This window comes from Propithecus coquereli, unplaced genomic scaffold (assembly GCF_000956105.1).
Source record: "Propithecus coquereli isolate 6110/MARCELLA unplaced genomic scaffold, Pcoq_1.0 Scaffold5, whole genome shotgun sequence".
NCBI lineage: Eukaryota > Metazoa > Chordata > Mammalia > Primates > Indriidae > Propithecus > Propithecus coquereli.
The window spans coordinates 4971794-4985138 of NW_012150840.1; the positions used below are offsets into that span (position 1 = coordinate 4971794).

The 13345-nt window shown below is 35.8% G+C and overlaps 1 protein-coding gene across 1 annotated transcript in view; it reads left to right on the plus strand.

The window, feature by feature from the left end:
• Nucleotides 1-13345, plus strand: part of SYNE2 (spectrin repeat containing, nuclear envelope 2) — a 295242-nt gene that overhangs the window by 110058 nt on the left and 171839 nt on the right. The window contains exons 40-43 of the mRNA XM_012656034.1: nt 429-593; nt 2018-2359; nt 11748-11903; nt 12744-13009. Of these exons, the coding sequence (XP_012511488.1) occupies nt 429-593; nt 2018-2359; nt 11748-11903; nt 12744-13009 (929 nt within the window). The remainder of the gene's footprint in view (nt 1-428; nt 594-2017; nt 2360-11747; nt 11904-12743; nt 13010-13345) is intronic.

The following is a 13345-nucleotide window of genomic DNA, read 5'->3' on the forward strand; positions in this document are numbered from 1 at the left end:
GGATAGGAATCTGGGGTTAGTTTGATCTCAGTTGGTCTCATTTCCAAATGTGGGTACTTGGTTTTAGTACAAAGGATAGTTAAGGAAGCTTCTTTATTATGGGTGTTTGTGATTTAATGATATAATTTGTAGCCATTTCATTTTGTGAACATCTTGACAAATAGTCTTCATGAAGGAAACAGAGGCAAAGAAGCATGGGAAAAACAAATGTGTTTTCAATAAGAGTCATTTTTTTGGTAAAGTAGAGATTTTGCAGTGAAATATCTCAAACCCTAAAATATTTACTTGAGAACTTTGGATGATTTATAGCTATATTCCTATTTCAAGATGAAACTCGTAAACAAGAATTTATGAATCATTTAATTATTTTCTGGGTGAAAAAATTCAGAGAGAAGTACTTCATAAATTATCGATGGCTTTATTTTTAGGATTCCGTGCAAAAGTTGGAAGGCCATGTTCAAGAACACCACTCATACCAGGTCTGCGTCACAGACCTGAATACCACATTGGACAATTTCTCCAAGGAACTTGTTAGTTTTTCCAGTAAGCCTGTGGATCAAACAGCAGTTGAGGAAAAATTGCAGAAACTACAGGTATTAAACAATGTCCAGACATGATAGACATTTAAAAAAATTAATATTAATTACACCTTGACTAATCAGTGTCTTCTATTAGAAATTCAAGTGCTATTCAGATGGCTCTTAGGTAATTAAAACTCTGACCAGTCGTAAAAAATGGGAACATTTTCCTTTAGTGGCCAAAATCATTTGCAATTTGAGTTGAGCGGTACTCTGACTCAGTGGGCCCTCAGGGACAATTTTACCCATGACCAGCCTGTAGCTCTGGGATGTCTTTGTTTTAGAGACAACTTAGTGATTCCAGGGGATACTGAGTGGTCTAAGGATGCATCTCACACAGTAAGATCTGGGGAAATGTTTTAATTTAGCATTCTTCATTGTGGGTGGAGAGAAGTTATATAATTTCTACCTAATTAATTTTCATACTCACAGAATAAATCAGAGCTCTCCATAAATCTCCACAAATCAGAGCTTCTAAGATTCTCACTCTCAACCCCACAACACCTAACCTTATACAGTGAGGATTCTAGGCTTTTACCTATGTACTCAAACACATTGCTTGGACTCTTACTGTTTGCACAGCCAACATAAGCAGGCCTGAATGGTGTCCTTCAGAAGAAAACAAAATAAAGCATTTTCTACTCTACTTTCACAGTTCCTTTACTGGGAAATTCATGGGTGAATCTCACGGCATAGCACTGCTGACATGAGCTTGGAAATTTCTCATCTCTTCTATTTAGGGATCTGGGAACCCAGCAAGACTTCTCCTCCAGAGTAGCCTGACATTGAGACAAGTTTGCATCCCTTTTTAATTTTTTTTTTAATGTTTAAAAAAGTTTTAAAAAAATTTTTTAGAGACAGGGTCTCACTCTGTCACCCAGGCTGGAGTACAGTGGTACAGTCATAGCTCACTGCAACCTCAAACCCCTGGGCTCAAGTCATCCTCTCACCTTCACCTCCCAAAGTGCTGGGATTGCAGGCATGAGCCACTGTGCCCTGTCTGAATTTTAAATATTAGCACTAGATTCATGAGCACATTCTAAATGATTCTTTTATTCCTTTTGTAATACTTTGCACATAGTAGGCACTTATTATTTTGTGTTTTGTTTGTATGAAAAGGCTGTATCTTGCACAAAATATATTTTAAACAAATATCTATTGATTGCTTCCTATGTTCTAAGAACTGTGCTATGAGAGATTTCTGCATTACTTGTTGCAAACTTTCTAGTATCTTATAAAATCTGTTTGAGAATTTTATTTGCTCTAGGATGCTATATTGGTTTCAATTTTGCCCAAAGTTTCTTCTATGTGATATGAGTTGATAAGTTTATTTTATATTTTCTGCTCCTGAAGCAGAAATATTCTGTAATTTACAAAAGCCAATTAACTCTTGTGGCAACTGGAGATGCTTTTTGTAACAATTTTTTCTCCACTCATAGGAACTAGAGAATAGACTCAGTGTACAAGATGGCATGTTAAAGGAGATTTTAGCTTTAGCAAAATCCATCAAGCAAAATACATCTTCAGTAGGACAGAAGATTATTAAGGATGATATAAAATCACTTAAGTGTAAACAAAAAGGTTTGGAAAACAGACTCGAATCTGCTAAGCAGGAGATGGAAAATTATCTCAAAAGCATTCTCAAATCAGAATGCTCAACAGAAAAGAAAGAAAAGTTTACGCTGCCAGACGGAGAGAAGCAGACCACTTCTGATGTTCAGGAGTCTATTCAGGAATCAGGTGCAGTGGAAAAGTTGGAGGAAGACTGGGAAATAAACAAGGTAAGTGCTTGTGATTGTACTCTCTAAGACATCCAGTCCAAGAATGAAGAGGTATTCGGTTCTGAAAAGAGGGTCGTGAATCAAGCATTCTGATTTCATAATTAAATCCTCAATGTACTGTCTATTTACGAAGCCCACTTGTAAAAAGAGCCCTTAGAAAGCTGCCCAGGATTTCAGTGGTGAAATATTACTGTTCAGTGTGTTAAAATGTCAGTCATCAATTTAGGTTTATTATTCTCTGTGATGTGTAATCAGATACACTTTCTTGGGTCAAGAGCGCAAAGGCAAATTAGAAAAGGCAAAAGAAAAGAAAATGTGCTTTACCCATTTTCTCAGGAAAAAAAATCCAAGCGCCCAATTTTTTTTTTTTTGATTGATTTCATAGTGAAATCAGAGACTTTGAAAGGATCATTTCCCTTCTTTTTCCTCTGATGTTAACCCTATACTGCAAATATACTTTTAAATGTTGTCAGATCATTTAGTGTGAGGATAACATTCAGGCTCCTCATTTTCCCCGGGGAGAGAGAAGAATGTTTTTTTGTTTTCATTGTAAACAACTAAATGGGTACATTTTCCTGCGGCTCTTAAAGAATTTTTCTCATAGGTTACAGATTGAAATGGGAAAGGCGCAGACAAAGAGCTATCTAGTAAACTTTATTTGAAAGAGTGTCCCTGGCAGGCAGCGCTCACTTTCCGGGGTCCAGTGGGACAGTCGTGAAGGTTAAACCATTCAGGTGTGAGTTCTCATCAGCTTTTTATGGGGTACACAATCAACAGGAATGAAGAGAACATGTACTTTTGTTGTCTTCCTGGAAAACAGAAATGCATGAAAGAGTAAAAGAACCAGATAGAATTTTCTAGAATTCTATAAAATAAGGCTAAATACCAAGAGAGCATTCCACTGGCCATGAGAAAATCTTATCAATCCCACAGTGTTAGATAAGGAAATATGTCTAGAGGATTAAGGGCTTAGTGGGTGAGACTCTCTAGGTTGTAAGTGTAAAAGAAACTTTCTTAACAGTATTTAAATAACAACAGATGAAGTAAAAAAGCAAAAGTACCAGAGTGCTTTCTGTGAGGTAGCTTGTATAAGAGGGCACAGTCCTAACTCATGACCTTGCTTAAGGGAGTTAGTTGCCTAATAACTTTTTTCTTTTTTAATTTCAGAATATTGCAGGGGTACACATGTTTTAGTTATATAAGCCTAGTAACTTTAAAACTAACTTTGCAGACCCATTTTAACTGAACCCAAAATTCAGTAGAATACATTGAAAACTATATACAGATCATGATCTAATAAGAATGGTTTTTTAATTTATTAAGCTTTTACTTTGAATGTTGGTTTATTGATAATTTATAATACTTCATTAAAATAATTTTTTTTCAGAGCAGATGGAGAGACTTAAGTCCTCAAATAATTTTCATAAGTCTGAATTAAGGAGTCTCTCTGAACCTATTCTGGTTTAAGGGGCTGCACAAAAGGAAAAAAAGTCTGGATTACAGAAAACTAGTTTTAATTCTGTAGCAACACTTTTTAAAAAAAATTCTTTAGTAGCATGAATATTTTTCTGAATCTGTGATTCTTATTTTCTTTACTATAAGTACTGGATGTGTTTACTTTTATGTAATATTAGACTTTGTAACATTATATAACATTAGACTATGTAAGGTCAATTAGCAATTTTAAGGTTGAACAATAACCAGTAAAAGATCAAAGATACACTTAGACAAATAAAATACAGGTTATGATGTAACAAATGCTATAACTTAGTGTAAGTGACTTAAGCAAGAGTCTCAATTTAATGAATACATAGAACGCATAAAAGCACAATTTACTGAATATAAGTCTAATTAATCTAAAACTATTGTGATAGTGAAAATAAGCACTTCAATCATTGAAAACATTTATTGAGACCTATTTTCTGCTAGAATGTGGGGTCACAGTTGTCACAGCTTAATGTCACAGATTAGAGCATATCTAATTAGTGCTCAGTCTACACATCTTTTTGAAATCTAGAGGGACTTCTATCAGATTATCTTCAATAGTCTCCAGAAAAATTTTTAGGAAATTTTTTATTTTTTCTTTATCTTTAATAAATTTTATTAATCTTAGAATTTTATTGAAAGCATGATTGCAATTTTCAAAAATTGCTATTATAGCATGTATAACATTTGAATGCATTGCCAAGAATTTTATTTTAAATGAAATTTAGGGGGAATTTTAGATCTGGACCTTTGGTTGAACTTTTCTTCTCTTTTTGTTTTTTTTTGTTTTTTTTGAGACAGGGTCTTGTTCTGGTTGCCCAGGCTGGAGTTCTGTGGCATCATCATAGCTCACTTGCAACCTCAAACTCCTGGGCTCAAGCGATCCCCCTGCCTCAGCCACCCGAGTTGCTGGGACTACTGGTGTGCACCACCATACCCGGCTAATTTTTTCTATTTTTTGTAGAGATGGGATCTTGCTCTTGCTCAGGCTGGTCTCAAACTCCTGGCCTCAAGCGATCCTCCCACGTCAGCCTTCCAGAGTACTAGGATTATAGGCGTGAGCCACTGCACCTGGCTGACCTTTTCTTTAATATTGGAAATATTGACAGACCTAGAGGCAGCAGGAGTTGCCAAATTCGGTCTGAAGGGTATGGGTGCTTATGATCCAATATCAAACTGCATATTTTTATAGATGTGGATTTCTTAGAGTTTTCAAGTATGAATAGGCAGAATTATCTTCCATCTCCCCCTTCCTATATAGGTTAGGTGAAGTAACAAATTAGGAAAAGTGAGGACTGTTTAATCTCTCAGGACTTTAGAAATCCATAAAGGGAAATGATAAAGAATAAAAACAGGGAAACTCATACATTTCTAATTTATTATTTTTTTAAAGAAATTATAATGCAACATTACAGCTTAACTGGTATTGAATGATCTTCCCTGTCCCATCCTTCCCATATGACAACCTACATGAAATAATTGCTTTTTTAAACACTCAAAACCTTTTGTCTGTAATTACTTCTTTAATTTCCTTGTCATTGGGTATAATTGTTAGTAATTCTCAATTGTTTTTTGTTCTTTTCAAAAAGTTCTGAGCATGTATAATTTAATGGTTAAGAAGGCATCTGTAGATAAATCCTGGAAGGTAGATGATCACACATATAGGCAAAATGCGGGTGGCTTCCAGCTGTGTGTAAGTGGGCAGGAATAAAGTGTGGAGTCAGAGCTAGAATGAGAAGGAAACTGCTTGTAGGAGAGTTTTCAATCCTGGGAAAAATGATGTCTGTTTCTGGTCTTGTTTACCCTGGTAGCTTAGTAAAAAAAAAAAAAGAAAATTTATAATGGAGCACAGAGTTGAGCCACATGTTAACTAGAGTGTCCTACTTTGCCCTTTCTGGCTAGAGATATTTTTCATAATCCAAGATTTATAAGATGACTTATCCTATAAATTAGAGTTATTCCAGCCTTTGTTTCAAACTTTCTCCACTTTCTTTCATCCCCAATTAAACCCTGTTCCTGTAATTCCTAACAGATACCTGGTCAACAAGTGCTAGATTGACAGGTCCTCAATTTCTTTTCACTCCATTCAAAAACCCACAAATTACTGACAGTGGAAGACTAAATAAACTTCTCTTATTTTTTCTCTGGTTTGAATGAATCTGTACATCCGTTGTCTAAAAATTTATTGAATGGGCAATGAGGATTCAGACATAGACATGGTCTCTGTTCTCATAGAGCTTCTAGTCTAGTTGGGGATTCATACGTTAACCAACTAATTACACGAATGAGAGTCTAATTATAGGAACTAAAGGAAGGAACCCAGTTTCACAATAACCTTTAACAAAGGAATCTGACCTAAACTATAGGGTCACAGAGAGCTTCTCTCAGGAAGCAAAATTTGAACTAAGACTAAATCATCTGTTGGAACTAACAGAGCTCAGGGCTGGGTATTTTCTTTCCTCCTGTGGTGTAGAGAGCATGACTTTCAGAAACTGATTAAGTGCCCTGTAGCTGGAATGTAGAGGACAGAGGAAAGTGACAGAGATGAGGCCTGAGAGGTAGGTGTGGCTGGCTGTGTTTTGTTGGTCACGTCAACATTCTAGATGTTATACGAAGAGAAACAGGCAGCCTCTGAGGCTATGGTGATCTGCCTTTTAGTTTTGTCTGTGATAGTGATACATGCATGCTTAGAATTGTTTTTCACTGCTCTACAGTAGAAGGCTTTAGAGAAAAAGGAACTGTATCTTCTAGAGCTCCTATGATACTCTGCCCCACTGTTGGCAGGTTACAAGTGATAGATTTAGGTTTCTGGCTGTCACAAGTTACCATAGCCATGGGCCATTGCCCCTGAATGGGAAAAGGGATATCGAAGCTGTTATTAACTTGCCTCTTTCTGCTGTGCTGATATGTTTGCTGATGGAAGGTGGGTGATGTGGGGATCTGTTTTTTATGTGTGTCTGTAGACGCCTTTCAACACTGCCTTTTTGGCTTTTAAAGCCTTCGCTTTGACATTGGCTTAGAAAGGGCAGGAGGTTTCTTCCTTGTCTTGGGCACCATCTTGTGAAAAGCTAATTGTTAAAATAAAATGTTTGCTTTGTGAATTAAGGGATAAAAGATGAACATGTCATGGTCCTGCTCTTAATAAGAGTTGATGATATTCTTACTCTCACCTTCTGTTGTTTTTCAAACAGGCCAAAATCAAAGGAAAGATAAGTGGTTGGAAAAAAAGCAACATTTAAAAAAAAAAAATAATTGGCAGTTTGACCCAACCATGCTTTTGATAGAATGATAATTTTCCACTTAAGTTTATTATTAACTTTGAAAATTTCACTTATGCTTGGAGGCTCAATATGTAAACTTTCATACACTGTTTAAAAGTTATACTTTGTCTTGAATTTATGCTAATTATAGTTTTGTTTTGTTTTTTTAAGAAGAGAAATTCCAGCAACAGTGGGGAAAGGAAAAAATCAGATGCCAAGGGGTTTAGAGTTTATAAGGGATCATGAGAGGCCTTGTTTTGGTGGATACTCCGTAATAGACAGAGGCCCTGGAAAAGCTTGTACCTTTGGGGAGAGCACTTCTAAGTCAGAGAAGGGACTAGGAAGCTCCTTTCTCTAACTGACAGGAAAAAGTCCTGCATGAGAATAAAAAAGTTTGGTAACAAAGAGTTAGTAAGAACAAGTAAGTAAATAAATAAGTAGCACAAAGGAATGCTCTACCACAAGGAAGAGTACTCGTCCCATCAAATGAGAGAAATTAATACACTAAGGAAGTGAGATAATGCAGCAATCTGAAAGATACTATACAACAACATGTTTAAAATGATTAGTGATATAAAAGAAGAAATGGAGATCATAAGGAAAGAATAAAGGACTTTGAGAAAAAAAGGATAGACTTGGAAAATAACCACATGGAACTTAAATAAACCAAAAAATAGTCATTACATAAAGAGTTAATTAACTTAATTATTCAATTACATGAAAAAATATTGGCATATAGTTTATCCTAGCATAGAGTAGCTTTCTCAGCCTGCTTCATAAACTTACCAGCAAGAAAGAAAAGTACAAGAATAAGCATTATGGCTAAATTGGCTCTGTGTCATAATCCCCTAATCTAACATTCTCAGAAGGGTCCTGTCCATGATAAATGCAGTAACTGTGGCCACATTTGAATGGTCCATTTCTTGATTCATTCTGAACTCCCTTAAGCACATTATTAGTTTTCCTTTAAGCTGAGAAAAATCTATTGAGTAAGAGGTATCAATTTTACCATCCTTTCGTTCTGCACAGGTAACAAAGTCCTTACTCCTTTTCTCCTGTAAGGCAAGCCATCTCTGATCTCCTGGAAGATCTTTTCTCTTCTATTCTGCCATTGGGATGAACTTCTGGTAGAGGGGAAGGGAATTTTGTACCAAAGTTGAGAATGAAGTTACTAAGGTTCTTTATTTTTATTTTTTTGAGACAGGGTCTTACTCTGTTGCTTAGACTAGAGTACAGTGGCATTGTCATAGCTCACTGCAACCTCAAACTCCTGGGCTCAAGCCATCCTCCTGGCTCAGCCTCCCAAGTGTCTAGAACTATGGGTGTACACCACCACACCTGGCTAATTTTTTTAAAATTTCTTTAGAGATAGGGTCTTGCCGTGCTGTCCAGGCTGATCTTAAACTCCTGGCTTGAAGTAATCCTCTCAACTTGTCCTCCCAAAGTGAAAGGATTATAGGCGCAACACTGCGTCTGGCCACTAAGGTTCTTTATTAACATTTCTGAGCAGATGGGATGAGAAGCCTCTGAATTGTCCTGGGAATTTTCTTCAGTTTTCTTATGAGAAACTTCTTGGATCAAGGTTGGGTTAAGCTTTTGTGACAGGTCCATCATTGCTCAAGTCACAGCTTTAAGCTCCTCTTGGATCTTTGGGTACCAGTAGAAAGTGATGCTGGACTCTCCACTTACTATAAGGTAGGCTGGAAAGAACTCTTTAGCCCAGAAAGAGCCTGAAAACCCAAACTCCAACAAGCGGTGGTGAAACAGCTGACTTAAAAAATTTTTGAAATGTTTACAAGAGAATATAAAAGAATATTTTTGTGATTTGGGGGTGTAGAAGACTTTCTTAAACAGGCCCTAAAAGCACAAGCCAGAACAGGAAAAGATTGATAAATTTGACTACACTGAAATGTTAAATTCTTATTCAACAAAAGATACCACACACAGAGTTTAAAGACAGTCTACTGAAAGATAATTACAGTATATATAAGTGTTAAAAGATTGGCATCTAGAATACAAAAGAATGCTAGAAATCACAAACAATGCAATAAAAAATGGACAATAGGTACACAAAAGCAGTTCACAGAAGGCAGGACTCACAGCCAATGAGCATATGGAGAGTAGCTCTGTCTTGCTGTCAGGAAAATACCATTAAAACAATAATAATATCAATTCCATGCCCATTACGTTGGCAGAAATTAAAGTCTGTTAGCACCAATATTAGAGAGGAGTTGGGAAAATAGGAACTCTTTTTGCCACAGTGGTGGGAATATAAACTGTAATTCAGTTTGGAGAACAAGTCAATAACTATCTATTGAGAATCAAAAGACGTATATTCTAGGACCAGTAATTTCAGTTGTAGGCAAATATCCTAAAGAAATCCACACGTGTGGGTAAGAGGACTCATACGAGGGTGTGTATAACAGCAGTACCTATAATAGGAAAAGTTGGAAAGTGTTACGGTCCAGGGTAGTCTAACAGATACATAAGTCATGTTCATTCATTCAGCAGAACAGCATACAAAGCTAAAATGACGGTACTAAGTTTCTATCTATTAACGTGGATAAACCTCCCAGCCCTACTGCTGAGTGGAGAAAAACAAACTATAACGTGATATATCCATTCTTCTAATTTCTATAAGAATTAAAAACACATAAAACAACACCATATGAATGCTAGTAAATGTAGTAAAAATATAAAAACATGTTATTTGTGGACTTTAGAATAGTGATTGGTTCCAGGGAGGAAGAGATGGAAAGGGATGGAGGTTGGGCTTTAAATTATTTTTTTAATACAGAAAATTAAATCACTTAAATCTGTGCTATTGGTGATGAGTCTCTGTGATATTTTGTTCTTCTATGTACTTTTGAAATATTTTATATTTTAAAATACAATGTTTCAAATAGGCTTGCAAAATCACAATAAGGCATAGCAGAGGGTGGTGAGCAAAGGATGCCTGTTGTGAAGTCATCATTCCAGGAGCCAATCAGGACCTGGAATCCGTGTTTTAACCTCGTTGGCGGGGGCGAAGGAATGTTACCTTTTGCATTTGAAATGTTCGTTTGAGGGATTCTGTTGGCTTTTCTGCCAACTTAGGAACATGGCTTTGGGGATTGGTAAACGGTATTTTGGCGTGGTTTCAGGTTTTTCTGACCACTAAAGGCAATCATTAGAAATGTTACTGTTGCTTTCCTGCGTATTCGTAGTCCTCAGGCATTCGGTCACCGGGTAAGAGAGACCAAGGGCTCTGAATTGTTCGTAGATGATTAATAATTGATAAGACTTTTGTAAGGTGTAGTACCTGAACCTTTAGCTCAGGTCTCTTGCACCCCAGGTGGATTTGTGGGAATCCTTTAAGAAATAGTAACCAGCACGGGGAAAGGAGGCAGGCGTCTACCCCATCTGACCACAGCTCATAGGCAGAAAGCGCCCACTGGCCCATGAAATCTGGAGTGTGACACCTCTTTCCTTTCCTTCCCTGGATCTTTCCCCTTGAGACGCTGCCCTCAATACAGATTTTACCATAGTTACATGAGCAAATTGTCAGAACTGGAGGAAGTTTACAAAATTATTTCAGTCATTTGCAACCTTTTGGAAGGAAGTGACTTATGCTAAGTGCCAATTAAGTACTTCAATACCAGTAACCCTGGGAAGCTGAATTCTCTTACCAGTTAAAATTGGTGAAGCTCTAAACAGTATTTGTTTTATTGAAATAAACTTTTAATTTTAGAATAGTTTGACATTTACAGAACAGTTGCAAAGATAATATAAAAAATTTCCTTATACCCCTGCATCCAGTTTCCCCTATTAACATTTTATATTACTATCTAGGCAGTATTTTTAAGACAACAATTTTCTACATTGTTTGGGGATGTGGGAACGTTTTATTTACAGATTAGATATCTCAAAGATTCTACTGACATGAAAGTATATGGCAAAATTAAATGGTTTTTCATTTATGAAGTAACTAGAAAATAAAAACTAATACTTTAGCAAGATAATGGACATCTTTTAAAATTACTGGCGTGGTGCCTAGTACATGTATTTGTTGAAAGAATGAATAAGTGAATGTAGACACCTTGACTCCCTATGTGTCCTGTTGAGAACCGCAGGTTATAACAGCTTTCAGAAAAGGTCAAATTACCCTATGTGTAACTTGTCCCTACCCAGGTTTAAATTCTTCTTACTGATTGGTTTAAGGCATAATTTATTCTTAATATCATGAAATCTTGGTGTTTCCTCCATCTATCCACTTATTTTAAACTACCAATAGATAATGATGAATGCCTACTGTTTGCCCTGCCCTCTATGTCATAGTGAATATAAGTATAAACTTTAGAACTTTTGTTTTTTTCATATCCATTTTCCTTCTATAAATTGTTTCCATAGATTATGCCTCAGTATACAATTGAGCAATGCTAGATCCTGTACTATCTTGTCAGAAAGGTTTAATTTTGGGGGGGCTACCAACATAGGCATTAATTATTGTTTGGAAAAATCATTTTTGGTAGTGGCCAACTATACTTTTTAAAAGTCTTTAATCCAAGCAAATAGAAGAAACTGGAATTTTTTTCATCAAGAAAAATAAAAATTATTTATTTGGAAAGTAGACTATTCAGCAATTAATCCTTTTATATTTTCAGAATTCAGCTGTGGAAATGGTTATGTCAAAACAACTTTCTCTTGATGTTCAAGAAAGCATGAAAAACACTGAAGATGAGCAGAAAGTCAATGAGCTGCAAAATCAACCTTTAGAATTAGATATTATGTTAAGAAATGAACAATTAAAAGAGATAGAGGTATGGAAACATGAAAAACACTGACAACATGATTGCATCATTTATCCAGTGCAATACAATATATTTTAATTACAAAAAACTTGCTTGCACAGAGTGAAAAGTCTTATTTAACCTTTGCCTGGTGATCAATCTGGTAACTATATAATTATGTACTAATCAGTAAGTTGTATAAATCTTTCTATTTAAAAAGTAGAAGAGTTTAATGAACATTAGTTTTCTTTCTCTTTCACCAAGTTTCTAAAAACTTAGTAACAGAATTTGGAGATTTTAACTTGTCATCATTTCTTAGTCAGATGTATTCTCTTGATTCTGACAAATTCCTTTCATTTTTCCTAATGGTAATGTGATGGGGGTCCTTTTTCTTTGTTTTCACAGCTGTGTTTACATAGCTATGTTTATGTATTTATGTACTTCTACGTATGTAAAGTAATGTAAACATCTAATACAGGCCATGTTTTAAAAAGTGAAACTATAAATGCTCCCACAGTTTTAGCTAAGTTTATGTAACAGTAACCATGTATCTAAAATAAGAAAGAGAGGTGATGTATATAAATAATAAAAATAAGATGACTCTTTTTTTTAGACTTTGCAGAATGCTTTAAGACAATAGAGTGATCTAATTGATATTAAATGTTGGACTAATGATGAGTTTCAATCTAGATTTTGACATTAGTGGAAAAAAATTGTTAGGACCTTAGTTTCTCTGTGTGCAAATGAAATATTTTAAAATCTTGGTATAGAATGTGTTATCTGATGGGGAAAACGAAAGAAAAGGAAATGAATGAATTAATGAGTGAATGAGTGAGTGCATATTTACTGATTTGCATGACTTGATTTTAGGAATTATGTTCCCAGTTGGAAGCAAAGAAAGCAGCCATTGAACCACTGGAACAAACTGAATGTCTCAAGCAAACAGAAACAAGTGCCTCAGTTTTCTACAATACAAGATATTCAGCACACCACTTGGACAATCTGCTTCAGGCACTTAATACTTTAAAGCAAAATAGAGAAATCCAATATTGTCTCCTTAAAGATTTTCAGGAACACCTCGCTGCAGTTGAATCCTCAATGAAAGCCTTGTTGACAGAAAAGGAAAGTCTAAAAGTGTAAGTGTAAGAATTTAGGACTTACATTCTTTTTTTTTTTTTTTATTTCAGCATTCCAGGGTATTGTGAGGGTACAAACATTATGGCTACACTTTATGTCTTTGACTCACCCAAGTGTGGGTTAAAGGCATGCCCTTCCCCCTCTACAGTGCTCCCCGTGTCCTTTAGTTGTGGATTTACCCCCCATCCCCCTAATCCCTAGAGAATATTTCTGCCATGTGGTCACCCTAGTGTTGATCAGTTAGTACCAATTTGATGGCGAGTACAAGTGGAGCCCATTTTTCTGCTCTTGTGGTGCCTCACTTTGGATAATGGGCTTAAGTTTAATTCAGGAAA